General features: G+C 33.3%; 5 protein-coding genes across 8 annotated transcripts; 3 read left to right on the top strand and 2 right to left on the bottom strand.

Moving 5' to 3' along the window:
• Positions 1–2298: 2298 nt before the first annotated feature.
• On the top strand, positions 2299–6320 carry LOC110814825 (TRIGALACTOSYLDIACYLGLYCEROL-like protein). The gene is made up of 5 exons (XM_022042405.2): positions 2299–2696; positions 3257–3506; positions 3976–4357; positions 5259–5566; positions 5923–6320. Exons 1-5 carry the CDS (start codon positions 2425–2427, stop codon positions 6118–6120), a joined length of 1410 nt encoding a protein of 469 aa, XP_021898097.1. The 5' UTR covers positions 2299–2424; the 3' UTR covers positions 6121–6320.
• Positions 6321–7200: 880 nt separating this feature from the next.
• LOC110814832 (10 kDa chaperonin 1, chloroplastic-like) lies at positions 7201–10333 on the bottom strand. Its single transcript, XM_022042417.2, has 7 exons — positions 10088–10333; positions 9935–9993; positions 9764–9814; positions 8934–8999; positions 8809–8856; positions 8320–8349; positions 7201–7591 (listed from the first exon to the last, which is right to left on the bottom strand). Exons 1-7 carry the CDS (start codon positions 10170–10172, stop codon positions 7523–7525), a joined length of 408 nt encoding a protein of 135 aa, XP_021898109.1. The 5' UTR covers positions 10173–10333; the 3' UTR covers positions 7201–7522.
• A 1247-nt stretch (positions 10334–11580) lies between these two features.
• LOC110814800 (ferredoxin-like protein) lies at positions 11581–13671 on the top strand. Its single transcript, XM_022042379.2, has 2 exons — positions 11581–11859; positions 13027–13671. The coding sequence occupies exons 1-2, from the start codon at positions 11775–11777 to the stop codon at positions 13608–13610; spliced, it is 669 nt and encodes a 222-aa protein (XP_021898071.1). The 5' UTR covers positions 11581–11774; the 3' UTR covers positions 13611–13671.
• Positions 13672–13710: 39 nt separating this feature from the next.
• Positions 13711–20642, bottom strand: ATL4 (TOXICOS EN LEVADURA 4). 4 transcript variants are annotated; one of them, XM_088216894.1, is made up of 6 exons: positions 20126–20635; positions 19869–20019; positions 18874–19783; positions 17683–17799; positions 16909–17004; positions 15044–16799 (listed from the first exon to the last, which is right to left on the bottom strand). In XM_088216894.1, the coding sequence occupies exon 6, from the start codon at positions 16502–16504 to the stop codon at positions 15431–15433; it is 1074 nt and encodes a 357-aa protein (XP_088073020.1). In that variant the 5' UTR covers positions 16505–16799; positions 16909–17004; positions 17683–17799; positions 18874–19783; positions 19869–20019; positions 20126–20635; the 3' UTR covers positions 15044–15430. The 4 variants fall into 4 exon arrangements, 3 of the variants coding, with proteins under 3 accessions (XP_088073020.1, XP_088073019.1, XP_021898055.1); XR_015818120.1 differs by lacking the exons at positions 15044–16799; positions 16909–17004 and adding an exon at positions 13711–14521 and having other exon boundaries at positions 20126–20642; XM_088216893.1 differs by having other exon boundaries at positions 15044–17004.
• A 5975-nt stretch (positions 20643–26617) lies between these two features.
• Positions 26618–27591, top strand: LOC110814839 (senescence-associated family protein (DUF581)). The gene is made up of 2 exons (XM_022042423.2): positions 26618–26883; positions 27195–27591. The coding sequence occupies exons 1-2, from the start codon at positions 26768–26770 to the stop codon at positions 27361–27363; spliced, it is 285 nt and encodes a 94-aa protein (XP_021898115.1). The 5' UTR covers positions 26618–26767; the 3' UTR covers positions 27364–27591.
• Positions 27592–27811: the final 220 nt, after the last annotated feature.

Genomic DNA, 27811 nt, shown 5'->3' with positions numbered 1-27811 from the left:
ACGTAGAGTATTTTGATAATTAGGTTGTGGTGTGGGAAGCTTTAAGCAAAGTTAGTGAAGAAATTTTCTAAGGAGTAAAAGTCTAGGCTTGCCATGAAGCTAAGTTTAAATTAAACCACTAATTCATGAATTTCAAAGTCAAATTTCATTTTTTGTAAAATTCCAAATCGTACCTTAAAAGTAAATTCCCCAAACAACAACAAATTGACTAAAAGTTTATATCCCTTTTAAAGCAATTTGAATAATTTCTAAGTATACCCTTTATATATATATATATATATATATATTGTATTATGAAACGATAATAACTGATTAATAATATTTAAATTCATTAATTTTAAAAAATTTATTTCGTTGTGTTACAGTGATTAAATTAGATTATGTTTGAACGAATTTTTTATATTTATAAAATAATTTATTTGAAAATTTAGAAAAATTGTTGTGGCAATGATTTTAGATATAAGTAACCATTTGTCTTAAATTTTTGGAAAAATTAAATAAATTTATTTTTTTGAAAAAAAAAAACCTAAATAATTAGCAAAGGAACTCAATTACTACCTATCCGATCATTAAAATTCTATGTAAAGTGTATGTTAATTATTTTTAATCTAATTAAAGACATTATTGTAATACCCGAACTCGAAATTTGATTCAAAATTAATTTTAAAATTAAAAAATATATATAAATATAATTTATAAATTTATAAATTTTTATTTAATGTAAGATTAGAAAAAAAATAAGTGGATGATGAAATTGAAAATAATTTTATAAAAAATTAGTAAAAATTTGGTTCGGAATGTATTTTTGAAAGAAAAATCAGAAACTACGGGTCAAAACATAATTAAAGAAAAATATATCACGTAGAACTATCCAGTCAGTAACCCCGACAAATCGGAGTGCGCCATGTGATAAGACACGCTGACTCGGTGCTACGCGGGAGGTCATACTGGCAATCCACGTGCCTGCGATCGGACGGTCCGGATGCGTTCTCGTACTCGTAGACGATCTGGATTCTTTCTCTCCTCATGCGCGATCAGACGGTCACGATTAAACACGATGAACAGTTCAGATTCGTTATCTCTTTAAATGCGATCGTACAGTCGAGATTTTCAATTAAAGACATTATAAATAGTGAGATTTTCAATCTGTTTTTATAAGCTTTCAAGATTTCAAAAGATGTTCCTATATCCGACAATACTATTCATAAATATCATTTAGAAATTGCTTTTTTAGAAGTTGTTTTCTGTTTTGAAAAATCAAAATAAATTAGCCTTCAAATTTTTTAGTACTTATTTTCCTAAAATAGATCCACCCTTTTAAATGTTATGTAATTTATAAATACTAAAATGCAAGTTCCAACTTTTGAATAATTTTTATATAACTAAATGAACATTCAAAAAATCACATTAAAGGGTCTCACGTAGAAAGTGCAAAATGTAAAACAAGTTTCAAAGATGTCAAATATCAAAGTACTTTGTGCATTCACATATCTTACTTCTTCTATTCAAGCTACCATATATTATTGACTAAGTAATATAAATCGATAATAAGAGATACTTTCATATTTTAATCTAAAAAAAAATTAAATTAAATTTTTTAAAAAAATATGAACGTAAAAAATTATTTTTTAAAAAAATTGATAAATATAACCATACAAATTAATTTTTTAAAAATAAAAAATAATAATATATTATCAATTATTATGACTATCATCGAACAATTATTATTATTGTCACTATTATTACTATTATTATCACTACTGTTATCATAATCATTACTAACTGTTATTAAATAAAAAAAATAGTAACCAATTTGGTATCTTTCAATTGGTACTCCTTTGAGAACGTTTTAAGGGTTAATAAAAGACGAATATTATAATTTTTTTTATTATATTAATTATTTTTTACCAATTATTTCAAAATAAAGTAAATATTTAACTTATGAATAATTCATCGTACTTTATCCAAGACTATTTTTCTTTACTTAAAGTATCAAATATAATTTAAATATAAATTACCATTTTAAATTTATTCCAAATATAACATAACTTATAAAAAGGGTTAATAGATAATAATAGATATTATATGAAAAATGAAATATTTTGTAACTTAAGCACAAATATCAAATTAATTAAATACATTTTATAACCCAATAATTAATTTTGAATTTTAAAATCCTAAATATAAGTGTAAAAAATCAAATTACTATTAAAAATAAATCAAATTATGATTGGGAAAAAAAAAAATAAGTAATAAAAAGAAGAGAATAAAAATTTTCATAAAAGCAAACCGCTTGGGGAGGCCGCCTTGAAAACATAACCAGCAAAAACCCTCTCACAAATCATTTTTCAAAAAAAATGCGACTTTGATAAGGAAGAACCAGCTGCAGACAACCAAGCGCACATCCTCAGCTTCAGAGAGGACATGGCGAATCTAAGGACGGCCATTGATTCAGCATTCTGGGACCAGAACATATCCACCACACAGACTCTGGAAGGGACGGCGCGGTCCTGTCCGGGAGACCCATTTCCGTTGGACGGGGCTCGAGCCAGCCGAGCTCTTCGGATCCAGCAACTCTCTCTTTTGAGAAATGGGTTTCCTTTGGGTATAATCCCTTCTTTCTCCCCTGCTTTGCATAAGGAATTGGGCTCTTTTTCTCTCCAGTCTCTCTTGCTCAAACCAGCTACTTCTAATTGGTAAGTTCTTCTCTGGTGTGTTCCACTTTTTATCTTCTTTTTTTTGGTAATTCAGTTCTGTTGTGTTTGATTGCTGAGAAAAAAATTTCCCTAAGGGAAGAAGAAGTGATGGGATTACGACATTTTATCTGTTCTTTGAAGTTGAGATATTTTCTGGCTATAGGTCTTTTCTTTACATGGGTTTTACTTGTAATTGCATTTTTGTGTGTTGGGAAAAATTAAGTTATGAAGTACTACTCTAAATTTGCTTATGTTGATAATGGCATTGCTCTAAAGCTGAATATATGTCTGTTGTGTGTGTGGTAGTTCAAAGCTTAAATTTTATTGAATCATTCTGTGAGGTGATATCAACCCACCCTTTTGAACCAATTTTAGTTTTGAAGCTCGAATTGGGTCTATGTTTCTCAAGTTTTTGCCAAACGATATACAAAAATCAGTTAAAAGCACAAAACTGAGTATATGAACTTGTGAAGTGTGTCCACTCAAGTGACCTCTTCCCTCATAGCTGTATTTTGCCCGGGCTTGACATATGGATAGGTCTGATATTATTGTGCCTGCAGGTGGCTAGGAATAGTTGGGCAGTTCCGTCCTAAGAAGCTAATTTCTGCTATCAAATCGGAACTTTCCAATGCAGATGAGTGGGAGCTTCCTGTATTCAGAGATGCTGCAAAGCATTTTCTTGACAAGTCACTTTACTCTATTGGTCTGTGGACACAATTCTCTCTCACTCCCTCGTCATCCTTAATCTTGAGCACAGAACGTCGTGGTGAGAAAGAAGGGAATCGTAAAAAGTTGATGTTCTTTCAGAAGGTATGCATTTAATTACCACCAGTCTTCAAATAATTCGCTTTATTGTTTGAGACATCTTTTATGGATTTCCAATTTTCTTCACTTGCATATATGTCTACATAGCTAATGACCCAGTTTTCATATTGTTATTGGCAACTACATGTATGTCACAATTTTCCCTTCGAGTTGTTGGTTAGCTTTCTTTGATAAGACAGGTATTCTCTTATTAGTCTATAGTATATGGTAGCTGTTCAAATGAATCAATCTAAACGAAGTATGAACACAGAACCACAAGACTGCATATGAGCCTAACATGTTGGACTGGCTTCTGTGATAATCCATTCCTGTTTTCACATTCTGATACTTGATATGTGGAATACTCATGGAAATTGGATAACATTTATTTTTCTGTGCTCACAATTTTCTCTTTATTTCTGGTAAATGTCAGTCTTTTTCTCTATTTTCTTCAACTGTATGGGTGAATCTGCAGCTTCCTAATCATGATATCACCCTGGAGGCTGCATGGCCTGAGCTGTTCATTGATCATAAAGGAAAATACTGGGATGTTCCAGAATCAATATCTTTAGATATGTCCTCCCTTGCTTCAGAATCTGGGTTACGATATCGCTTCGGTATGCACAAAAACAGTGGCTGTCCCCAGGCTTTTGATGCTGCGGATGGTGATGTACCTTCTTCTTTAATGCCTGGATTATGCACAAAGGCTGCCTTTTCATATGAGAAGAGCAGGGACTTTTGGAGGCAAAGAGAGACTGCTGAGGATGTTGTGGTAAAGACAGACAAGGGCATCTTTTGGCGCCCATCATATGATGCACGTCTCAGGGAACCTCATGCAGCAATATCAGGAGTTATAGGTGATTTCTTCTAAATTTAACAGTTATATGTGTTCACGGTTAATCTTTAGAAGGTCTACAATATTCATGGTGATTTTTCCTCCTTAAATTTGTAAAACTTTTTCTTTTTTTAATGTCGAACAGAAAAAAGAAAATCATAAATAATTTTATGATGTTACATGTGAATCATATTGCCTCCATGCTCCCAAACCATCAATACTGTCAGGCATGTTTTATTGCATAGCACCTACTGCATGTATCTCATGCCTAAGACGTGCTGTACCGTTAAGTAAATATTCAGTGTTTTTATTTATTTATAGATGTGATGGTTTTTTCTTCAACAGCATCTCCAGAGTTGATTAATTTGCTGAATCTGACAGCAAAATGGATATCTGTAAACATGTTCTTATAACCTGCCTCAATGTATTCTACTCGGTTCATTGTTGAAAAAAGTGTCGGACCATCAGGAATTACAAAACCATTGATCGGCATCGTAGCAACTGCTGAATAACAAGTTTGGCATATAGATTTCTGACGCTCAGGAAGTATCAGAGCTGCGCGTTCCAAGATCCAACAAGTTTATTACGATACTCTTAAACCAGATTTATCTTGTTCTCATCGGTGTCATTACAAGTAGTAAAATGGTGGTGCATTTTCTTTGTTACCTTTAAATTAACCCCTCATGAAACATTGTTACTGCATGATTCAGGCGAAAGCTTGAATTACAATCGTAAAACATTTGAATTGCTCTTTCCTTGGGAATGTTTAATCAGATTTTACCATATGGTTTGGCAATATCATAGCACCTGATGTTTTTATCATAATATTTCAGTTTATGATATTTCAGCTTTCATTATTTCGTTAGGTCCACATTTCTTTCATTTTTTACTCGGTTTTGATCCATGTGACTGTGTAATGTCAGGTGGCAGCTGTGCAGCCTGGTTTGGCGGCGGGGGTGTGTGTGAGGGGTCTCAAGGAGATGGCAATATTTCCATGACTTGCAAGAAGAGAAGTCCGTTTAGTGCTGATTTATTTGGTTCTCTTTGCTATACTTTTCAACACGGGAAGTTTAGGAAGCTATATGGTGACCTGACCAGAGTAGATGCTCGTCTGGATATTTGCTCAGCTTCAGCTTTGACCAAAAGGATTTTTAATACATTCAGGAAGTCTGTTGGTAAAGAAGATAACTCATTGTCTTCCCCGAGACTTAATTTGATCTTTCAGCAGCAGGTAATTTCATTCTGTCTGAAAAAGGCGATTTTCATTCTGTCTGAAAAGTAAAAGTGGTGTTAATTACACATTCATCTAAAAGGGCTGAGATTATTTATTGATGGATATTCTGTGGAGATTACTAATACACTATATTCTGGGGGTTGGTAAGATCAATGGATCAGTAATTGTCTCAGTAAGCAAATGAACAATTTCTTGAAGTCAAAATGAAGTAAGAAAATTTGCACGAGATGAAAATCATAACGAACCAAGTATTAAATTATTCCATGAGAATAAGCAGGCTTAAGAAAGTATCCATCTTTAACAGAAAGAAACCTCTGAATGGTATTTAATGTTGATACACTTCCTTTCCGCAGGTTGCCGGGCCAATAATCTTTCGAGTGGACTCCCGGTTTCTGCTGGATTCATCATTGGGAAATCGCAGTCCACATATGGAGGATCTCATGTACAGCTTGAGTTACTCGATGAGGCTTTTGCGATCTGGCAAAGTTGTTGCTTGGTATTCTCCCAGAAGAAAGGAGGGCATGATAGAGCTGCGCCTATTTGAATTCTAATTCTGTAACTCAAATGTTTTTTTCTTGTATTCTGCCGTGTGGTTTTTCTTCAATGCTCTTGTCTTTTAGAAGGATGAATACTAGGACATCTCCGAATACAGCGCAAAACAGTACAACAAGCTCCGTTATACGGTATCTTTCCAGATAGGATTGTTGGTACTACAGTGGAGTTTTTATTATAGAGAATTTTTTTTGGTTAATCATTGACTAGTCTGATTACAGCCGAAGACAGTTTCTAGGAAAAGAAAAATATCAAAAAGGGTAAGAAATGGGGTGCCCGAATGTTTTACCAGTAGTAGTCTTTCTTGGGGAACACTGAAATTATCTTGTTCATCAAGCAATATGTGCTTATATATAAGGGCTGTATGTTTAACCCAACCCATATCAGCAAACAAGAAAATCTTGAAGTGCTTGATTGGCCAATTTGATTTCCAAGGAAGTGGGTACGATATATATGAACATATCTATATCTATATATATATATATATATATATATATATACAAGTATAGGTAGCATCTCATCTTGTGAGGGATAACAAGCAGAAAAGTAAGATGGGTAAGAGGGGGAAAAAGTGCAGATTGTTGGACTTGTTAGGACGATTAATTTCCTGGTTTGGCGTTGAAGCCGAGAAGGAAAAGAGTGGGAAGGCCAGACCACTCTCAAGACCAGAGACCACCATGATTGCTGCATCAAAGCATTTCTCTACTGCTCATAAAGTTAGGTTAATCTAATTTGATTTGGTCTCATATTTCCCAATATTTGTTGTATTGTAGATACGTAAGCCATGACTAATTCCATAGTTCGGGTTCCTTCGAATCTTGGGTTCATTAGAACATTTTACCTTGTAATCTCACTTGTTAATGTAAACAAATAAAATATTGTAAGATAATCTCGTGTCACTTCAATGTTCTATATCATTATCTCCTCTCTGAAAACCATAAATAATATATCTCAGATTCTACTTTCAGTACTTCATTTCATGTTTCTTAAAAGATGAGAAACATAAGTAGATTTCAACTTCTGAAGACACAAATGTGCAAAAGAAAACTGAGAGAGAGAGAGAGAGAGAGAAGGGTCAGTTAAACAAAGATCAGAATAACCTCTCACTCTGGTTTTATCCTGTCTGGTGTTATAATAAGATGACAAGAGAAGCTCCCAGTTTCCTGTTGCTACCAACTCGACCACGACCATTACCCAAGACCACTTTAAATACAATCATTCAAGCCCAAAGTCAAGAATATTAGTGCATCCAATGTTATCCTGTAAAATATAAAAATGCCTTGTGCTATTACAGATTAAAAGGAATTCTGCTAACAACTCTTACCAGACTAATCTACAAAACAGAGATCGACCCTATAGCTGCCAGAGGAGTTGGTGCGACATAGCAAAATCATCTAACCTTCACTCAACCACAGCGAGCAAGTCACTTGATTTACAGAAGCAGTGCCTGGCCTCTGTTCCCAAGTCAACCTGTCAAAAAATTTACAAGAATCATTTAGAATATCATATTTTCAAAAAGTATTTCCACCATCCATCTTTTACATTTTTTTCTGAAAGACCCATCTTTTACATTTTTATACCATCTATTCTCCTCTAAATCCTCTCTCTGGAGTACGCATTTCTCTTAATTTTCCTCTAATCTAGCCTTGATTTTGCCTTGACTTAAACATTTTTCCCCAAAATAAAGATACAATAACAAACATTATAATGAAGAGTTCTGAGTTAGATTCGGCAAAGATGATGGAAGCTCTACTGACTGGCAACCTTCACCTAATAATTCACCAGTCTCATTTCAGGTCCAATGCAGAAGAGCACTAACTTCTATGGTTCATGAACTTCATTATCAAATTTAAGGTGCTGCAACACGTATCCCATAAAGGCAGGTTCTAGATACAAACTGCAATCCAAAAGGCTGAGACCAAACTAAAGCTAACAGTGCTTGATGGGTAATTCCAATGAATGAATGATCAAGAAAAAATAAGTCCCTTCAGGATACAAATTAATGCATTCTCCTAAGCTTGGAATTTCCCAGGCTCTTTAATCAACTTTAGAACTTGATCTTTTGGAGAAAGTTATGGCCTATGGTAAATAAGATTTGGGCAGACTTTTAGGTCAAAGGAGCAAAAAATGGAAAAAGAAAAAACAAAACAAAGATCTAAGTCTATTATGATAATTCACCAGGAAGATACTATACTAACCTCATAAGCATTTATATCTGAGAAAAGAACCTGCAAAAAGAGAGAGAATGAGAACTTTTAGGTGGTCTCAGAGCAATTAAACTTCTATTACTTTTATGTCTTTGAAGTTAAAAAAAAAAAGCTGTAACATTAAAAAGCACCAAGGCGTTGCCGCCCAAGTACAAGATCTTTACACAAAATTGGAAATCAAAAAATCTTTGAGGCTTCCTAAATCCTCTACATCAAGGATAGCTGTTGCAGTCAAACAATTAATTCAAGCCACGGAACCAGTAAAGACTATATCAGTAAATTTGTAATGCCCCTATTATTATCATCATTATTCTGGTACATGGGAAGGAAGCAGCAATTAGCACCAATCTTGTTCAAGAGAAGCCAGGTTCTCTTTCTCCAAATGCCTATATGAATCTAGTTGGGTTATATAATAAAATAAAACATGCAAAATTATTTTGCAATACCTTATATCAACAAAATTCAAACTACCGACAATACCTTCTTTCCAGGATCCACTTCCCCAACTTCAGCACCAACAGAGAGAATCTGAAACAAGAATGATGCAACTCAAAATAATTGCTGGTAACAATCTTACAGAGTTAGATGAATGGTATTTGTCTCACCTCCCCCATTAGATACCTCTCGAATTTAACGGCTGACTTGGGCAACAAAACCCCACCGGCTGATTTCTGGGGTGTGATGAAGTTAATCCATTAGCATGACGATTTACAACAGGATAATCTTAATGTAGAGGCATATATTAAAACAAAGTACACAGATTAAACAAAGAAGATAAGGGAGCTAGTAGCCGAAAAACAATCCAATTATTTCAAAAAGGGATACCCAGCATTAAAGTTGTATATTCCCAAGTCAATTAACAGTGAAAAAAATAGTTACACTCGGCGATGAATACATCGATTGAGAAAAAAAACATTATACCAATGCTTAGAACAAATTCAAATTCACAATTTGAGTGGAATGCATTTACAAGTCTATACTTATTTTAACTAAAAGAAATGCGAAGTTTATCACGAAATATGAAATTCTAAGTAGAACTAAAAACAACAGATTCCAAGTACTAAAATTGATAGAATTTGTAATACATCGAATAAGAAAAAAACATTATGCCAATGCTTAGAACAAATTCAAATTCACAATTTGAGTGGAATGCATTTACAAGTCTATACTTATTTTAACTAAAAGAAATGCAAAGTTTATCACGAAATATGAAATTCTAAATAGAACTAAAAACAACAGATTCCAAGTATTAAAATTGATAGAATGTGTAATACATTATTTTGATTCTACACGAAATTAAGTAGGCTCAGTTTTTAATTACATCCAAGTTTTTGGTTTTGCACCAAGCATGGCCTGAAGGTTAAGACAGCCCTAATAGAATGAATGCATTGAGCAATTTGAGTAAAAATAAGCAAAAAAAAGGAGTCGAACAAACCTCGGGTAGCTCCTCGAGACGGATAAGCACTCTATCTGCCTGCGGAACAACCTGCAACTCCGAAATGATTACTTCCAACCTCTATAAATAAAGAAAAGTCTCTCTGCTACAAAACTGAAAACTTAGTGTAAAAATCTACATAAAGCATAGAAAGAAACTAAATGAAATTACCTTAGTAGGTTCCCATTTCTTCGCAATAGCATTGATTCTCAAAGAACTCCTTACGGACCCTGCACAAATCCGATACTCATTGAACGGAGTAATTAATAAATGGAAATAAAGGAGGAATTAACAAGGGAAACAAAAAAATAATGGTTGACGAACCTAAACGCATATGTGTAGAGCGATGAGGAGAGCTGGTTGTGTGTAGAGGAAATGATTTGGGCAGTGCAACAAACATAGACGCCATGGAAGAAGCGACGACAGAGAAGGAGAAGGAAAACAAAGGATTTCAGCGAGTCGTCAAGTGATGGTTTGGAAGATAAGGGAAGAGGAAGCTTGTGAAAACGCAAAGCTTAAACCCCCCTTTGCCGAACTTCTAGATGGTTCCACTTCCAGCTCCTTTGCTTTGCTTTCCTCTGTTCTTGCAACCTGCTGGGCCGCGTGATTCAGCACTCTTAAGCCCAGGCCTATGACGTGTTATCAAGTCCGTTTGTCTTCAAGCTCGAGACGCTTGTCATACTGAAGGTCCCGGGTTCGAATCGAGGAGACGCCAAATTTATATTTTAGCAAATACGTTAGATTGACGTGATAATCAATTATTTACCACATGCTACCAACTTACGATTAAATTTTAGTTAGACATTTAATATAATTATATAACATTTGAAAAAATAGTTATATATCACTATTTTGATTATATAATTTTAATTTTATTATAAATTTTGATCGCTATTTAATATAATTATATAACAATTAGTGAAATTATGACACATAAATTTTCAATAAAGCATAATGCAATATTTAGTTCATTAAAAAATGATATAATATTAATAATAATTTTATTGTTTTAAAATTTATAAATTAGAACGAAAATTTAAAAATCTTATAATCTTCTTTAAAAATTTTATTAAGAATCAGTGATCAGTACTGATACCTCAGCTTTCAAAGTTAGCACTAATCGTATAATTATTTCAAATAATTAAAACGATTAGTTATTAATAGAATTTTTTATCGACTCTTTATAAAATACTAATTTTAACGAGAACTTTGACAATTAGTCGAACAGATAAATGATCCTACATTTTTTCATTTCTCCCGTACTTTTTTTGGTACGACCAAGTGAAGGCGGAAATCCCATGTATAGGTTGGGTGTTCATGTGTGAGCCCGACATTCTTTTATTTACTTCTTAATAATAATTTTTTTTTTATTCGAATCATGTACTTCTATAATGAAATTCAATGTTAATCGATAAATTATTTTTTTAGCTTATAAAATTTAACATAATGATATAAATTTTTTATATAAATAATTTTAGCCAAAATAGTTGTAAAAATTTGTTTTAGAAAATCAAAATAGTTGTAATTTTTTTTTTTTTTTTATAAAAAGTAATCTCATCCTGAAAAGCAAAACGTGGAGCCGAACAGCCCCGAAAATATCAAGACAGTTTCGCGGCTGAACAGTTGATTCTTGTAATTTTGTTATTTTTTCCCCCTCGGCGGTGGGTCCCACGACAGCTCTTGTTTGAAAATCTGCAGCCTCCGATCCATTTTTTAATTTCAAAAAAACGAATAAACATTCCCGCACAACGGCTACATGGGACCACTAATTTTCCCCTCGGTCTCTGCTACTGCTACCCTTTTTTTTTTTTTTTTTTTTTTCTTTTTCTTTTTCCCGGAAAATATTTCACTTCTCGCTAACCAAACAGCTTCTAGTGTTAGAATTAAAGTGAGCCACCCTTTTCTCAACCTAGGGCTTTCCTTTCCTTTCCCTTTCTCGTACTCTTTTTTGAGGAAAATCAAACCCGCTTCGAGACCGCATTTAAAGAGGCTTCCACAGTTTTCAGTGATAATGCTGGAGAACTCGTGCTTCTTCGGCTGGATAATTTTACTATCTAATCTTCTGATCGCTCCTCTTGTTTGCTGCCACAATCACGGTAAGATGCCTCTGCTCTTATCAAAATTTCATGTTCGATTTGCAGTCTCTATCTTCTCAATCGGCATTTCTTCTAAAGTTTATACAAATAGAAGTACGAATAGTTTTGTAGACTAGTGTTTTTTTGTCCTTTGTTCATTTAATAACCTGGTTCCTAAATATACTCATGGTACTCTGACTCGTTACCTACCCTTCAAGACCTAGAAATCTCTAGTGCTCCCTTCTGCCTCAGCTCTTACCGAACTAAGAGTAAAACCAGTGTACTTACCATCACTAGCTTCTTGCTTTCTTTACCTGGATAGGTGGATGATGTTTGACTCATTTCCTCTTCAATGCTTAGTTAATTTCTATTTTTGTATTTTCTTTTTCGTAAGACTATGTAAGAAATTCTTTGGTATAATAAGCTACATTTGGAAGAAGAAAAAAAAAATTATTACATTAACTCGAAAATACATCCTTAGATTAAGGATTTCAACCTAGTCTTGAAGCTTTCTGTAGTGAGAAGTGGGAATTAAATTTTCACTCTCAGAATTTAAAATGATGGTAAAGCAAACTCAAGCACAATAAATCGTGTTATAATTGTATAAATAAAGACTAGTAGGAAAATTATAGTTGAGAATTAGTTAGAAATGAAATGAAAAATCATCCGAACAATAGTTAGATGCTCTTTCCAATAGCAAGACATGTAGTAACTGTGATACAATTTTTAACAGATCATTACTGTTATTGTGAATGACTGCCCGTGAGAGTTCTATCTTACTCTATTGTCCGCTCCAGAAACTCTGTTTCCGATGTAATCTCTGAGGATTCAATCTAATAGACAATCAACAGCATGTCTTTCTTATACGGATTCGCTAACCTTCTTCCTGTCACTGGTTGATGAAGGCTGATATTTTAAGTGTCTCTGTCGATTTGTTTTTCCAGTGACGTTTTATGCTAGACTAGAAAATCTATGATTTTGGGAACCTATGGGATGCGCTGAAGTTGTCCTATGCAGAAGACACGGGTAAGAAAGATTAGGAAGCAAAGAAATGAGGGGGGCAAAAATAACAACTAGCAGAAATAGGAATCTGCAAAACAATATGAATGTTCTGATTATGGATGAAAATCAGTATAGATTTTGAAAGCTTATATAGCATACTTACGTTCGCATTGTCTTGTCTTATAGGAAACCCTGCAAATGATCTTGTTGACATCATTAACAAGAACAGAACAGCTCATAAACTTCCAAACCTAAATGACAGTCCGGGTCTTGGGTGCATGGCTCTCCAATACGTTGAACCATGCAAAGGGAATTGCAGCGAGAATAACAACGCTGCAAGCTGTAGACACCCGGAAGATGATTTCACTGAAGTTTTTGCTCCCAATTGCGGTGTAGAGCTGCCTACAATTGGTACAATAACAGGCCACATTGTTGGTTGTCAATCCAAGTATGTGGAGCCATCAATAGCTTTTTCACATGTTCTTGTTAAAGATCAGAAAGCTTTATCACTTCTGAGAAATAAATCACATACCGAGGTAGGAGTAGGGTTGGTTGGGTTCCATAAAGGCCCTTTCTTTTGGTGTGTTCTATTTAGTGATGGTCCGACAAACTCTACATTTGTTCTTGAAGATCATGGCAAAGGAATCAAGCAGAAGAGAGGATGTTTCAGCGGAAGCTCTTTTCCGTGCAACGGTGGGCAAAGGAAGATAATTCTGTCTCTAAATGTCAATATTCTGGCTATTACTCTTATCAGTTTTGTATCTCTTTAAACATTTGTACCAGAGCTGACTCGCGAAATGAAATTATTGAAGACTCAATGATTACTGCTTAGAGACTTTCTTACATGCCGAAGAGAGAGTAGTTTTTCTTTAGCTTCTCTCTCATTAGCACACAATTCACAAATCAAACTCACCGCTTTAATGGAAGGCAGTGGAGGTACTAATCACTCAAATGTCGAGTGGTTTGGAAAAAGTGGGTGAAGAGGACAAACACTGGAATTTTTTGGGAATTTATTTGGTGTGTTCCAATTTTATTCTTCTATGCATCACTTTGGAAGTTATTCTTTATTAAATTAATTTTCTATACGTCTAACATCGTGCATGATTTTTTCCATCCAAAACTTGAACGTCAAGTTTATTACCGAAAGAAAAATTTTGAGTTTGTAAACCTGAAAAGTTTAACCTATCATTCATTAAAGTTTTCAGTATTGCGGGTTAAAATTTTAAATGATAAATACTTTTTTTGCTCGAATACATAATGGCTTACTAAAACTAAATATAAATTGATCACTATAATCTCACCAACATATTAATAAATTAAAATTTTAATCTCGCAAATCAAATATTATAAGTTATCACCTACCAGTAGCATATAATAAATTTATAAAGTGGTGAATTATATATTTTTAATAAAATTTAAATTCATAATTTTTAAATAAAATACTAAACTTTTAACCCATGGAAGTTCAGTCCCTTGCAATTGGAACTACCTGTTACATATTTCTCTTTCTTGGTATTTATTGGTGTACTATTGTGAATCCAAAAAGGAACATACATATTTTCCACAAAGAATTCTTTGTTAGGTCAGTTGGAACGTTTTCTCATCTACACAGAACAGACAACCCTTTTCCCCATTTCACAGTAAGAAGTTAAGACATCGTATTGTTTTCATACTCTGCCATCTGGTTTGACGCCATTAGTTAGATGTATAAGAAACAAAAAAATAAAATAAAATGGAAAAATATGTAGAAACAAGTATGGAAAAGGCAATCATTCCGAACCAACAGAAGAAGTAATGCAGAAGAAGAAAATCCACGAGAGAGAAAAAAAAGAAAACACAAATCATTCTACACACAACACAAAAGCCCAAACACACCACCTAATTAATACCAACTACAAAATTAATTAGCCCCCGGTGTAAATCTCTATTTTACTCCTAAAATTCTATTCTTTTAAACTTTGTTTTCAAGCAACCAAAATTATGTCGTTGTAGAAAATATTTGACTCATTGCTAATGCTAATTTCCCTCTCAGACCTACTAAATGGTGGAAGTAAATTTGTCCATAGAAAACGTCAGTCATCGATGGGGCCAAAAAGAAAAACACAATAAATCCTCTGCAGTTGAGTTGTGGTAATTAATGTGCCAGTTGAGAACATTTATGAGGAAGCAAGAAAGGTGGTGGTAGTACCACTACACCAAAATGTATCATTGCGAAAGAGATATGAACTCTTTTTCTTCTAAAGAAATGGTAACAAGTTTTTTTTTACTTGAAATGAGACTCCATTTATAATTTCTTCAGCCCGTGGAATTTTAAAAAATAAAAATGAAACAATTACAGAACTCACATTAATTCGAGTTTTTTCTTAGTACCTCAGATTTCTGCAAAAATTTCCTTAACCGTCTGATCCTGAAAAGGCTAATTTTTCGTTATGATCCACTGGCGTAACGTGGAGGCAATTTTTAGTCGAGGGAAGGGAGAGAGATAATAAATGACTTTCCCGGTTTCCCTTCTTTATCATTATCTACATATAGCATCCATATATGGATCTCTACAAATAGGAATCAGAATTGGCGTTTGAGTATTTACCATTTATACCCCGGAGAACCACCGAAATAGCTCGCTTATCTCTTCCCCTACGCGATTAGGCTCTAGTTCCAACTCTCCGGCGGACAATATCTCACTCCGGCGACTGCTTCCGGTGAAGAATCTTCCGGAACTACGGAACGAGACTGCTCGGGATGATAGACTGGCAGAGAGTCGGTCAACGTATTCCTTGAGCCAACTCCTTGAATTAGTTCCGACATCGGCCGCCAGAATTGATTGCGGCTGAGCCGCCTCCGTTCCTCCGACAACATCTTCCTTTTCCGAAATGCTTCTTTGATGTGCATTGCTCATAGCAACCTCCGATTCTTCATCCACTACGTAATCGAATGATCCGATGGAGTAAGACCTTTGCTCGCGGGAATCCGACGCGGCTTGCCGGCGGCTGACCGAGCCGATCTCGAGGCGAAAACTGTTGTCACCGCTACTACCAAGAGGAGCACCGGTGCCGACCGTAGCAGCATGAGATGAAGAGGAAGCAAGGAGGGCCTTCATGAGATCGGAATCAGAGGCGTACAGAGGAGAGCGACAGAGAGGACAAGTCTGGTTAGAAAGAAGCCAGGTATCAATACAATGAGCGTGGAAAGCATGACAACAAAGAGGCAGGAGACGGAGCTGATCGTGCGGCTCAAACTTGCACAAACAAACAGCGCAATCGCCGGAGATATCAGACGAGCTAGTCGACCGCCGGGTAACGGAGGAGAAGGTAAAAAGAGGAAGAGAGTCAAGGAGAGAGGACGGAAGAGTTTCAGGAGACACGCGTCGGCTGGAGTGACGGCGGGAATCGGCGGAAGGTACTGCAACAGGTTGGGAGGAGGTGAGGGAAGAAGGAGAGAGATGACGGAGACAACGACGGTTGAGATGACGGAGGAGGAGACAGAGAGAGACGGAGACGAGAAAAGTAATGGAGAGGATGATGACGATGATGAGAATACTTGGCTTGAGGTTGTCCATTGAGAAAGAAGAGTGCGAAGTGTGTTGGTCTCTGTTGTTATCCATGAATGTAGCTTCTCCTCCAATGTCGGTTAGCGACGGAGGAGGCGGTGGAGGAGATATAGACATACGGTAACTTTCTGTCGAAACGCAGACGTAGACAGAGAGAAGTAGCTATTACGATTGAATCAAGAGTATCTCAAAGTATTTATACGTGCGGCGGTTGAATGCTTTGCTGGAAGAAGAAGAAGAAGATAGGAGTGATAAGTCAGAAGTGATGGAGAGGTGAGGAGGAGGAGGAGGAGGAGTAATGCAAGTGAGGGATGAATCATAGGAAGTATGAATTGAAAGAGGAAGTGATGTAGGCGACATACAAGTGTAGAGGGAAGGGAGAGCCTCATTAATTTCTATTCATTCACGTAAACTGCCAACAAATTAAATACAGAAATAGAGTGGAGTAAATGCAGGCAGCATATTAATATTAATTAACACTGACATTAACAAATAAACATAAACCATAACCTTACCATTACCTTTTAGTTTTACACTGATAGGACGTAGAGCCCGAGCGTGCCTGCCGCATTCTGCATTCCTTCCTTAATTAACACTCTTCTTGGCTGGCATGCCCTCTACGCTTACCAAAATAATTTATCAGGGACTTGGGATTAATGATGACCATACGTGCAATTAAAATATATTATGTCTGATCTGATCGCACCGTGTTTTGTGGCTTAAAAATATGTCTAGTTTCACATTCTTGTAATTTCTTACTCCCAGACCTATACAATACAAAATGTCTGTGGAAATCTTATATATATATATATATATATTCATTATTTTAGTTCAAAAGAAATTCTATATGAAGATAGTTTTTAAATAGACCATTACCAAAGCATTATTTTTCCTAATCATTAAACAAACACTAATACTATATTAAATTAATTTTTTAAAGATAATAATCATAATTTATTTCGAGTAACTGCAATGACAGAGTTAAAAAAATAAATAAATGTAATAAAAACTTCATGTCAATCTATCAAATGTAAAACAAAGGAGGTCATATTAATTAGCCTATCCCATATATCTAATGCACCGCAGCCTGTTTCCCCAACACAACAACATTCAACTTAAAGCTTATAAACCTAGCAACCTACCTCCTTTTACATTTCAATACGTACACAACACAGCCAAACAAAAATATATATTCACGTAACACACACATAAGAACATAGACACACATATATGTATTGTAAAGAAGATAAAAGATAAAACCATTTCAGCACTAGGTTCACAGTCACTCTCCTTACCCTCTACTTTGCTTCCTCAGCACTCTTAGCATGTGCCAAACCCAGCTGGTTTTGTGAGGTTTGGCCCCTTAGGGTGAAAGAGTTATACTCTTGCGTCTTTACTAAATTCCCACGGACCTTCAAAAGTAAAAAAGCTTATCATAAGCATCAAACCAAAAGAAAAGAGACAGTGAATTGCACTAGAAGCATTATTTACTCTTAGGTGGAGTCATCCCAAGTCAAACAATAAATCAGATGATAACACTACATGGGTATGCATACTTACAAGAATTGGATTAATAATCAAAACATAAAATATATTTAATATTATTAGGTACACATGTTTCTGTTTACTTAAACTTCAAAAGTCCCACAAAAGATGGTAAAAGAATAATTAATCTTCAATACTATTATCTGCCATTATATTTGTAGTCAAATGAAAGACAGGTGGAACTTTGATACCGACTGTTTTCCGCTGTAATGAATTTAATCAAATGTATATATCTGCTGAGAAGACAATTCATTTATATTGGGGCCATCTATAAAATATTTGCAGGCAGGCTTACAATCAGAGAAAGGAAAAATAACGACAGTCTCTTTCATTAATTCACTCTTAACTTTTTGGGCAAGGCAAAAGGAGAATAGAAGTAGATGACAAGGCTTTTTTACTGAGGAAAACAGCATCTGGGTTGTGGAAGACAAAATATAAGTCAAAATGCACTTTTCTTCAAGGGATTCAAGCTTCCCCTTGAAGCAGAAGAAAGGCCGAGAAGGGCTTTGTTAAAATAAAAATATGAAAGAAATATGCAGTAAAATGACGGCAGCCAAGAATCAAGATGTTGAATCTTGAGGAGAATAAAGTGAATTTTCTCAAGATAAACAAAGTGACAAGCAAGACAAAAGAACAAAGTGAATTTTCTCCACCCGAAAGAACAGAGAGAATTAAGAAAGAAAATAAACAATGACCCAAATGAAACAGGCCCATGTATTATAAACCCCCATATGTATAGCCGTCAACCCAATAAACGAAAGCCTAAAGAGAAAAGCCCAAAAACAAAATCCTAATCGCGAGAATTCAGTGCGCGCCGAAGTTGCAAGAATGTTTGGCGCCAACAAGAAAACCAAAATCAAACCTAATTTATGGCAGACCAAATTAAACTCAGAACTGAAATTCATCAAAAGCTAGTAATAATCAACAGAAGAAAGATAAACCTGTGCACAAGATTGTATAAATCATGCTGAAGAAATGCACCACCGATCTCGCCTCTCATCTTTGTTGTCCCTTCCGCTCTCTCTGTATCTACTCTTTTATTTTCTTTCTTTCCCCCAAGAATTTAGTGCTTCCGAGAATTCAGTGCTCGCCAAAAATGCAATCACGTTTGGCGCCAAAAGAAAATCAAAATCATACCTAATTGATGTTGGACCAAATTAAAATTAGATACTAGTACCAACCAACAAAAGAAAGATAAACCTTTGCGCGAGACTGTATAAACCCATGTTGAAGAAATGCATCACGGATCTCGCCTCTCATCTTTGTTATCCGTCCCGCTCACTCCTAACTTCTTTCCTTCCCGAGAATTAAGTTCTTGCAAGAATTCAGTGCTCGTAAAAATGCGATCATATTGGCTCCAAAAGAAACTCAAAATCATACGGTCAAAGTAAAACCAGAACTGAGAAATTCGTAAAAGATTAGTAATAATCAACAGAAGAAAGACAAACCTGTGCGCAAGATCGCGTAAATCATGTTGAAGAAATGCACCACCAATCTTGCATATCGTCTTTGTCGTCCGTCCTGCTCATCTCCTCTTTTCTTTTCTTTCCTTCTCGACAATTCAGTGCTCGCGAGAATTCAGTGCTCGCCAAGAGTGAGATCATGTTTGCAAAAAAGAAAATCAAAGTCATACCTAATTGATATTGGACCAAATTAAAACCAGAACTGAAATTCGTAAAAGATTAGTAATAATCAACAAAAGAAAGAAAAACCTGTGCGCAAGATTGCGTAAATCATGTTGAAGAAATGCACTATCAATCTTGCTTCTCATCTTTATCGTCCGTCCTGCTCTCTCCGTATCTCCTCTTTTGTTTTCTTTCCTTCCGGAGAATTCAATGTTTCCTTCTTCTTCTGGAAATAAAATTTGGAAAAAGGAAGTTTCACGTGGAGAGAGGAGGAAGGACGACAGGATGAAAGCAATAAAAGAAAGATAAACCTGTGCGGAAGATTGTATAAATCATGTTGAAAAAATGCACCATCGATCTCGCCTCTCATCGTTGTCGTCCGTCCTGCTCTCTCCGTATCTTCTCTTTTCTTTTCTTTCCTTCCCGAGAATTCAGTACTTGTCAAACGTGGAATCATGTTTGCTTGCAAAAAGAAAATCAAAATCATACGTAATTAATATTGGATCAAATTAAAACCAGAACTGAAATTCGTAAAACATTAGTAATAATCAACGAAAGAAATTCAAACCTGTGCGCAAGATTCGTAAATCATGTTGAAGAAATGCACCACCAATCTCGCCTCTCATCTTTGTCGTTCTTCCTTCTCTCTCCTTATCTACTCTTTTTGTTTTTTTTTTTCCCTTCCCAATAATTAAAGCAAGAATCCAGTGCTTGCCAAAAATGCGATCATGTTTGGCGCCAAAAAGAAAATCAAAATCATACGTGATTGATACTGGACCAAATTAAAACCAGAACGGAAATTCGTAAAACATTAGTAATAATCAACAAAAGAAATACAAACCTGTGCGCAAGATTGCGTAAATCATGATGAAGAAATGCACCATCGATCTTGCCTCTCGTCTTTGTCGTTCTTCCTGTTCTCACCATATCTCCTCTTTTCTTTTCTATCCTTCCCGAGAATTCCACTCTGTCTTCTTCTTGCTCTGAGAATAAAATCTAGACAAAGGAAGTTTCACGTGGCAAGAAGAGGAAGCACGGCAGGGATGAGAGCAAGAAAATTGTTATACGTTGATGGATTTCTTTCAAGAACAGAGCCACTCATATAGACAACTTCGGACCGGCCTGTTTTTATTTATTAAAGAAAACCGGTCTGTTTGTCAAAAACTTTGGACCGGTCACAGATCTAAACTCATTCAAACTATTATTCCGCCTTTAATATTAGATAAATTTTAATGCACGTTAATTATAGTAATTAAATGACAATGATATATAATTGAGATAATAAAATTTTTTTATGTGTAGATGATTGTATATTAATATATGTTAATGATATATTTTTATTTGAATAATAATATGGTATGATTGTATTTACAGTCAAATTATTAATTTATCCCTAATTATTTATTTAATAGTAAGTAGTATATAAGAATCATATAATAAAAAAAATTATTTACCAATATAATTATATTTGTATTTAAATAAATAATTATTATAAATTAAAATTTTATATTTAATAAAATAAATAATAAATTATGAAAATAAAAATAGAATTAAGTATATTATATAGGGATATAAGGAAAAAAAAATAACGCATCATTCACATAACATCGATTTTGTAGTTTTAAAATTCATCTCAAATTTATCAGTCAGATACCGTTTGTTGTCATTAGAAATTGAAACAAATATGATTTTCTCATACTCGTAAAATATCATACGTTAAAATTTTATCATTTGTTACGATCTAAACAGAGTGTTAAAATTATAAATAACCATGTAGAGAACTGAATTGACCCGACCCATACTAATCTTCTTATCCTTTCTTCTCCGGTATTTTTGAAAACTAAGGCTTTTGGTTTTACGCCTGCTGAAATGACGTCGTTTACATTAATAAACTGGGCGACGTCGTTTCTTGCCTTTTTTATGTCAAGGAGTCCAAATTAAAACGACGACGTATTTTGTGCCCGGGCTTGCACAATGCTAGACTAAGCTGGGCTCTTTTTCTTTTTCTTTTTTTTTTTACATTTTTCTTTTGCTCGGGTTTGATCGCTGGCTTTTCTTTTCTCTTCTTCTTCTTTTAATTGTTCTTCCTTTGGGCCGAGTCTGGGCTTCTACTTTTTCCTTCTTTTCTGTCTTTTATATATTAAAATAAAATTAAGAACATATATTTTACCATATAATTTTAATAATTTCGAGCGTAAATTTTGAATTAAAATTTCGATTCAAAAAAACTATCGAATAATTGAAAATTAAAAAGATACAAGTCATTTGGTTGCGGGAAGTCGGAAGAACGTGGGAAAAAAAAAAGTGACGTTAATAATTTTGTCGTAAGCATGACGGCAGCATCCAACGTCACTACAATTTAATTTTCATTTAAATATATTAATAAAATAAATTATCGATTTAATTAAATTAACTATAGTGACTATCTCATTAATATATTTATAAAGTAATAAGTTCTTTATATTTAATAAAATTTAAATTTATAATTTTTAAATATTTTAATTATTACATTATTAATAAATTATAAGTACTTTTAACTATTTAAAAAATTGATTAAAAATATATTATTTTTTAGTTTTTTCTTTTATATTTTTTAACAAGAGTATTTATTCAAATTTTAAATTATATACTCTACGTATTATTATTAAAAAATGTATTATTAAAATATATATACTATATAATTAATAAAATATATGAAATATTTTACTTAAAAAATTTAAATATATATATAAATGTTATTATTGATCTATTTATTTTTAATTAAAAATACACATATTTATTAATTAAATAATATACATATAACAATCATAATATAATATAAATAATTTATAAATAAAAACACTTATTAAAAACAATGAAGTAGCTTCGTTCTACACACTATACGGTATTCATCTACTTTAAAATGTACCAATGGTGAGCGTAATAATGAAATGCTTTGATTTAGTAAAATAGTCAATGATGACAAAACAAGATATGAACACGTATATTTACATGTTAGTTTTGTAGCTTAATTAGTACTAGATTGAAAACATGTAATGAATGAAAATATCTTGTTGTGATATTTACTTTGTTGAGTTATATATATATATATATATATATATAAGTATTTTCATTAATAATTAAATTATTTACATCCTCGTAACACACCATTTATACGGTGATACGAAGAAAAATTAAACCAACAAAAAAATGTTACATATTTTATACGTGTATTATATAAGTTTATTTTATCGTGATTTTCATATGTTAAATTTTAAAAGCGTAAATACATTACTAAATATTTTTATAATTTAAAAAATATTGTTTTGATTTTACATAATTTTTATCTACCGATAAAACATAGTTTTTTAATCAAAATAAACATAAATTACGAATAAGTGAAAAGGAATATGGGTTTTGTTTCGCATATAATATTATTTGTTGTATATGCAAATATTATATTATAATTTAAATAAATATAATTAAATTTTTTTAAAAATAACTAAAAGGAACTTGGCACAATAATAATAATTTATTAAATTAATAATAAACTTGAGTTCGATTATTACCATGTGTATTCAAGCTCACATGAGGTAGGATCCCCTCTGCCACTCACTTTCCATACACCACATTCCACGTGGAACTCTTCCAATAATTGAGGTTTCCCCAGTGGCGCCTTCTCTACCGTCGATGCGACTGACTCAACCCGATCTCGACGGCTCTGGCAACACGTAACAAAACAAACAAAATACGATCTTGTTTACGTGCCACGTAGCACGTGCAGCGAATAAAGTGGTAACTCGCTGGTCACCCGAATAGGACGCACGTGTCCCGGGCAGCTAAGCGGAAACATTTGGGGAAAAGGCGAACCGGGGTAAACGGGCAGTTTCTGTGGACCCACCGGACAAGGACCTAGGGAGCTGAGCCAGCGAGATGATTCGTCAGATGGGTCCCACTACTTGAATGGTAATTGTTTTGTTATGTGGGGACTGGTGGGTCCCGCGCCCAGTCAGCTCGGAGTTCGTTGTTTATTTTCGGGGGGTGGTGGGGCCCACACATACTCAGCTCCTACTTGGTATGGCTAATGCGAAGGCGACCAAAAGTGGTCCTGACCCGACGGAAAACTCACGAAGCGCCCACGAATAATAATAAAATAATCAAAAAGCCTAATAGAGATGGGCAAAACGACAGCGTACTGATGTTACGTGACGTGATCATTGTGAGTGCCCCTAACAATTTGTTTTTCTAACAATTTCCTAATCCAATCATTATGCCCATGGTATTCCCCATTACCTCATGCATACTAAACAAGGCATCCTTTTCATATTTTCGTTATTTCCCCCCGCCCCCTTCTTATTTTCATATTTGCTATCTCGCCCTTAGATTTTCATATATTCATGTTTTTGGATAATATTTGTAACAAATAAATTTTACATTATTATAATAAATTTTATTAGCTTATAAATTTGTACTTAGTTTAATGTAATTAATTATTATATATATATGTTTAGTTTCATTTAATATTAATTGATAAATTAATTTTTATTATTTTAATATGATTTATAATTAAAAAAACTAAATGTAAATTTTTAAATAATTATCTTTCTAAATATAGCCTAATACAACATCTAACACTCAAAGTTCAATTTAGATTTTCTTTTCCACTATAATATGTAAATTCAAATTAAATATTTATTTCCATTTTTTAAGGGTTACTTAATAAAAATAACAACAAAAAAAATTTTATTACAATATCAATTATTTAAAAAACTTATTTTTCTTACAATAAAATTTATTTTAATAAAAAAATTAACAAATGGTGATTTATAAGATATAAAGCTTTATTTTGATAAATAGTATTTTGTTTAAGGGAATTTTGAGTAAATTTGTAACGACTCTTGAAACTCTAAATGTGATAAATTATAAATTTAGTGCGAAAGCGAAATAAATAATTATAATTTACATTGCTTACACAATAACTGAAAGTACCAAATAGAGCTTATGTGAATAATTTTTGTAAAAAAACAACTAATAACCAAATAAATAAATTAAAAATAAACAAATCGAACGTTCTACTCGCAATTCTCTTGTGGATCGGGTTATAGATAATGATCATCTTGATTTAAAATGGTTAATAAAATAGTGAACTATACCAGTGCATTAATAATATCACGTTATTTACCGACACATAAATGAAGGTTGGTATAAATTATATAAAAAAAATAACTAATTGAGCTCTTAATTTAAGTAAATTTGTTTATCATAAATAAAATCATTTACCACCTACTTACTGTAACGAGATTTACAAAAATAACTTATAGAGTCAATAACATAACACATAACATAATTTCATATGCAATCAGTTTGAATAATAATTTTATATTTTATCAGTCTATTAGTATCCATTGGGGTCTATAGGGATGTCCTCATTATGTGTGAATCCTATTTTTTTATTACAATATCAATTACTTAAAAAATTTACTTTTCCTACAATAAAATATATTTTAGTAAAAAAAATTAACAAATGGTAATTTATAGGATGTAAAGCTTTATTTTGGTTAATAGTATTTTGGTTATAAAAAAAAAAAGAAAATTTGATGCAAATTTGTAACGACTTCTGAAACTTTAAATGTGATAAATTATAAATTTAGTGTGAATGCGAAATAAATAGTTATAATTTACATTTCTTACACAATAACTAAAAGTATCCAATAGAGCTTACGTGAATACTTTTTGTAAAATAACAACTAATAACCAAATAAATAAATTAAAAGTAAACAAACTGAATGTCATACTCGCAATTCTCTTGTGGATCGGGCTCTGAATCCTGATCCTCTTGATTTGAAATGGTTAATGAAAGAGTGAACTACACTAGCGCAGTAATAATATCACGCTACTCACCGACACATAAATGAAGGTTAGTATAAATCATAAAAAAAAAATAACTAATTGAGCTCTTAATTTAAGTAAATTTATTTATCGTAAATAAAATCATTTACCGCCTACTTAATGTAACGATATTTACAAAAATAACCTATAGAGTTAATAACATAACACATATCATAATTTCATATGCAATCAGTTTGAATAATAATTTTATATTTTATCAGTCTACTAGTATCCATGAGAGTCTATAGGGATGTCTCCATTATGCGTGAACCCCATTTTTTTTTATTGCAATATCAATTACTTAAAAAACTTAATTTTCCTATAATAAAATATATTTTAGTAAAAAAATTAACAAATAGTAATTTATAGGATGTAAAGCTTTATTTTGATAAATAGTATTTTGGTAAAAAAAATTGAAATTGAGGCAAATTTTATCTTATAATTTGATTAAATTGTTAATATTTTAATTTTTTACGAAAATTTGAATTTATGTTGTCAATTGTATATTTGGTTTGTATATATTAAGAAATTATATTATTATTAATATTCATACTATTTAATTAGTACAATATATTAAATTTTTTATTTTAAAAATACTCTTTAAATTTATTAATTAAGATATGTCTTAGACATATTTAATTTGATCATCAAAATAAATAAATTCAAAATTCCCTTACAAATTTTAAATTAATTAAATTTTACATATTTTTTAATAAAAAAAGTTAAAATTTTTTTAATTAGATTAAAATTAAATACTCAAAATAAGAAATTAATTAATAATTAAAGAATATTAAAATCCAAGGATGTATCATAAATACCCAACACAAGGGGGACTGATTGTAGAAAGAAGGTTCATTCTGCAATTATTGCGTTTCTTAAGTTTGCTTTAAAAAAATATTCATGATGCATGCACTTAAACCAGCCCGATGGATGTATTCGGGAAGATCGCCATCAGTATTAAAACCTTGTGGGCCCCACCACCAACAAGTTATTTTTAATGGTACTTGATGCACTGTAGATTTTGATTGAAGCACCAACAAGCCATCGAGATTTCAAGATCTGAATTTTGACGGTGTAGATTAGGGGAGATGAGGGAAGCTTACGATGGTTACAGAAGTACCTGATTACTTCAGGTCAACCACTCTCTTAATGCCTTTCAACTTGCTCTAACTTTATATAACACCAACCACTAAGCCCTTTTCTCCTCCCCTTCTCGGTTTCTTCTACTTGCAGATTTACTGCGTTCGAGCGTCTTCGGCAGATTTCATTTCCTGCTCGTAGTTTCTCTTCGAATTTCTTCTTCTTCTTCTTCTTCTTCCTTTTTTACAAGCAACGCTCTCCCATGGCTTTCTATTACGCCGGAGGCGTAGATCAAAGAGAGCCTCAGCCTCACTTCCTGGATGCTTGCTCTCTTTGCAGCAAACCGCTTGGTTATAACTCCGATATCTTCATGTACAGGTTAGTTGCAGATTCCTCTATTTGAAATCTTGTTTTCGTTTATTTTCTTTTTCTTTTTCTTTTTCTTTTTCTTTTTTTTCTTCTTTATTTTTTGATCTGGATATCTTAAATCCATTTTTAGTTATCTTCTTCCTTCTCTGCGATTGCGGATTCGTGGAGAAGGAAAACGGATATACCTAAATATGTAGATCTCGAGTACGTCGTCGTCGTCGTCGTTGATTTAGTGTTTGATTGATTGATTTATTTATTTATTCATTGTTTGGCTGGACGGAAGATTAAGATTGACGCAATGGATAATTTTGGTGTTGCAGAGGGAACACACCGTTTTGCAGCAAGGAGTGCAGGCAAGAACAGATAGAACTAGATGAAGCGAACGAGAAGAAGTGGAGGATGGCGTCGAGATCGGTGAGGAAATCATCAGATTCCAACAACTCTTCTCCCAGCAAAGCTGTACGGACTGGGACACTTGTAGTAGCCTGAAAAAAATACAAAAACAAGAACAAAAAAAATTCACCACGAAGAAACAAAGCACAGAGTGGTAACCAATTTTGCAAAGTGAGAATCCCACGTTCGCCATATACATATGTATGTATGTATCAATGTATGTATGTATGTGTGTTAAAAAGGCGTTATTGTAAAGGATTGGTGGGGAAGTGAGGGGGAGGGGATTTGTAATTCAGAGAAATAAGTTTAAGATTGTCAGAGAAATTTGTCTTTTGCTTTGATGTTTATCCACAGAGCAGCGCTGGATTGAATGGGAAGATCTGTATGGATGATCTTCGTGTTCAAGTTCTTACTCTGTTGTCAGAAAGATTTTGGAGGCAAAAAGATCAAAACAAGCATCTTTTGTTTTACAATTCAATCAAACTTCAAAAAAACACATGAAATTAAGCAGCCGGATCCAAATTCACACTCGTAATCGAAGGTT

This window comes from Carica papaya, chromosome 3 (genome assembly GCF_054855325.1).
Source record: "Carica papaya isolate Zhongbai chromosome 3, ASM5485532v1, whole genome shotgun sequence".
Taxonomy (NCBI): domain Eukaryota; kingdom Viridiplantae; phylum Streptophyta; class Magnoliopsida; order Brassicales; family Caricaceae; genus Carica; species Carica papaya.
Note: the sequence above shows the minus strand (reverse complement) of the source record. Positions and strands in the feature narration are given on the sequence as shown.

Bases quoted from the DNA above. Each gene is read 5' to 3' on its own strand.
- LOC110814825 (XM_022042405.2), top strand. From the start codon at position 2,425: ATGGCGAATCTAAGGACGGCCATTGATTCAGCATTCTGGGACCAGAAC. The intron at 2,697-3,256 runs GTAAGTTCTTCT...TTGTGCCTGCAG, and splicing joins AAACCAGCTACTTCTAATTG to GTGGCTAGGAATAGTTGGGC. The intron at 4,358-5,258 runs GTGATTTCTTCT...GTGTAATGTCAG, and splicing joins AGCAATATCAGGAGTTATAG to GTGGCAGCTGTGCAGCCTGG.
- LOC110814832 (XM_022042417.2), bottom strand. From the start codon at position 10,172: ATGGCGTCTATGTTTGTTGCACTGCCCAAATCATTTCCTCTACACACA. The intron at 8,350-8,808 runs GTATTGTCGGTA...CTCTTTTTGCAG, and splicing joins AAGTGGATCCTGGAAAGAAG to GTTCTTTTCTCAGATATAAA. The intron at 7,592-8,319 runs GTTAGTATAGTA...ATTTTTTGACAG, and splicing joins CAGATATAAATGCTTATGAG to GTTGACTTGGGAACAGAGGC.
- LOC110814800 (XM_022042379.2), top strand. From the start codon at position 11,775: ATGCTGGAGAACTCGTGCTTCTTCGGCTGGATAATTTTACTATCTAAT. The intron at 11,860-13,026 runs GTAAGATGCCTC...CTTGTCTTATAG, and splicing joins TGTTTGCTGCCACAATCACG to GAAACCCTGCAAATGATCTT.
- ATL4 (XM_088216893.1), bottom strand. From the start codon at position 16,504: ATGTCTATATCTCCTCCACCGCCTCCTCCGTCGCTAACCGACATTGGA.
- LOC110814839 (XM_022042423.2), top strand. From the start codon at position 26,768: ATGGCTTTCTATTACGCCGGAGGCGTAGATCAAAGAGAGCCTCAGCCT. The intron at 26,884-27,194 runs GTTAGTTGCAGA...TTGGTGTTGCAG, and splicing joins TCCGATATCTTCATGTACAG to AGGGAACACACCGTTTTGCA.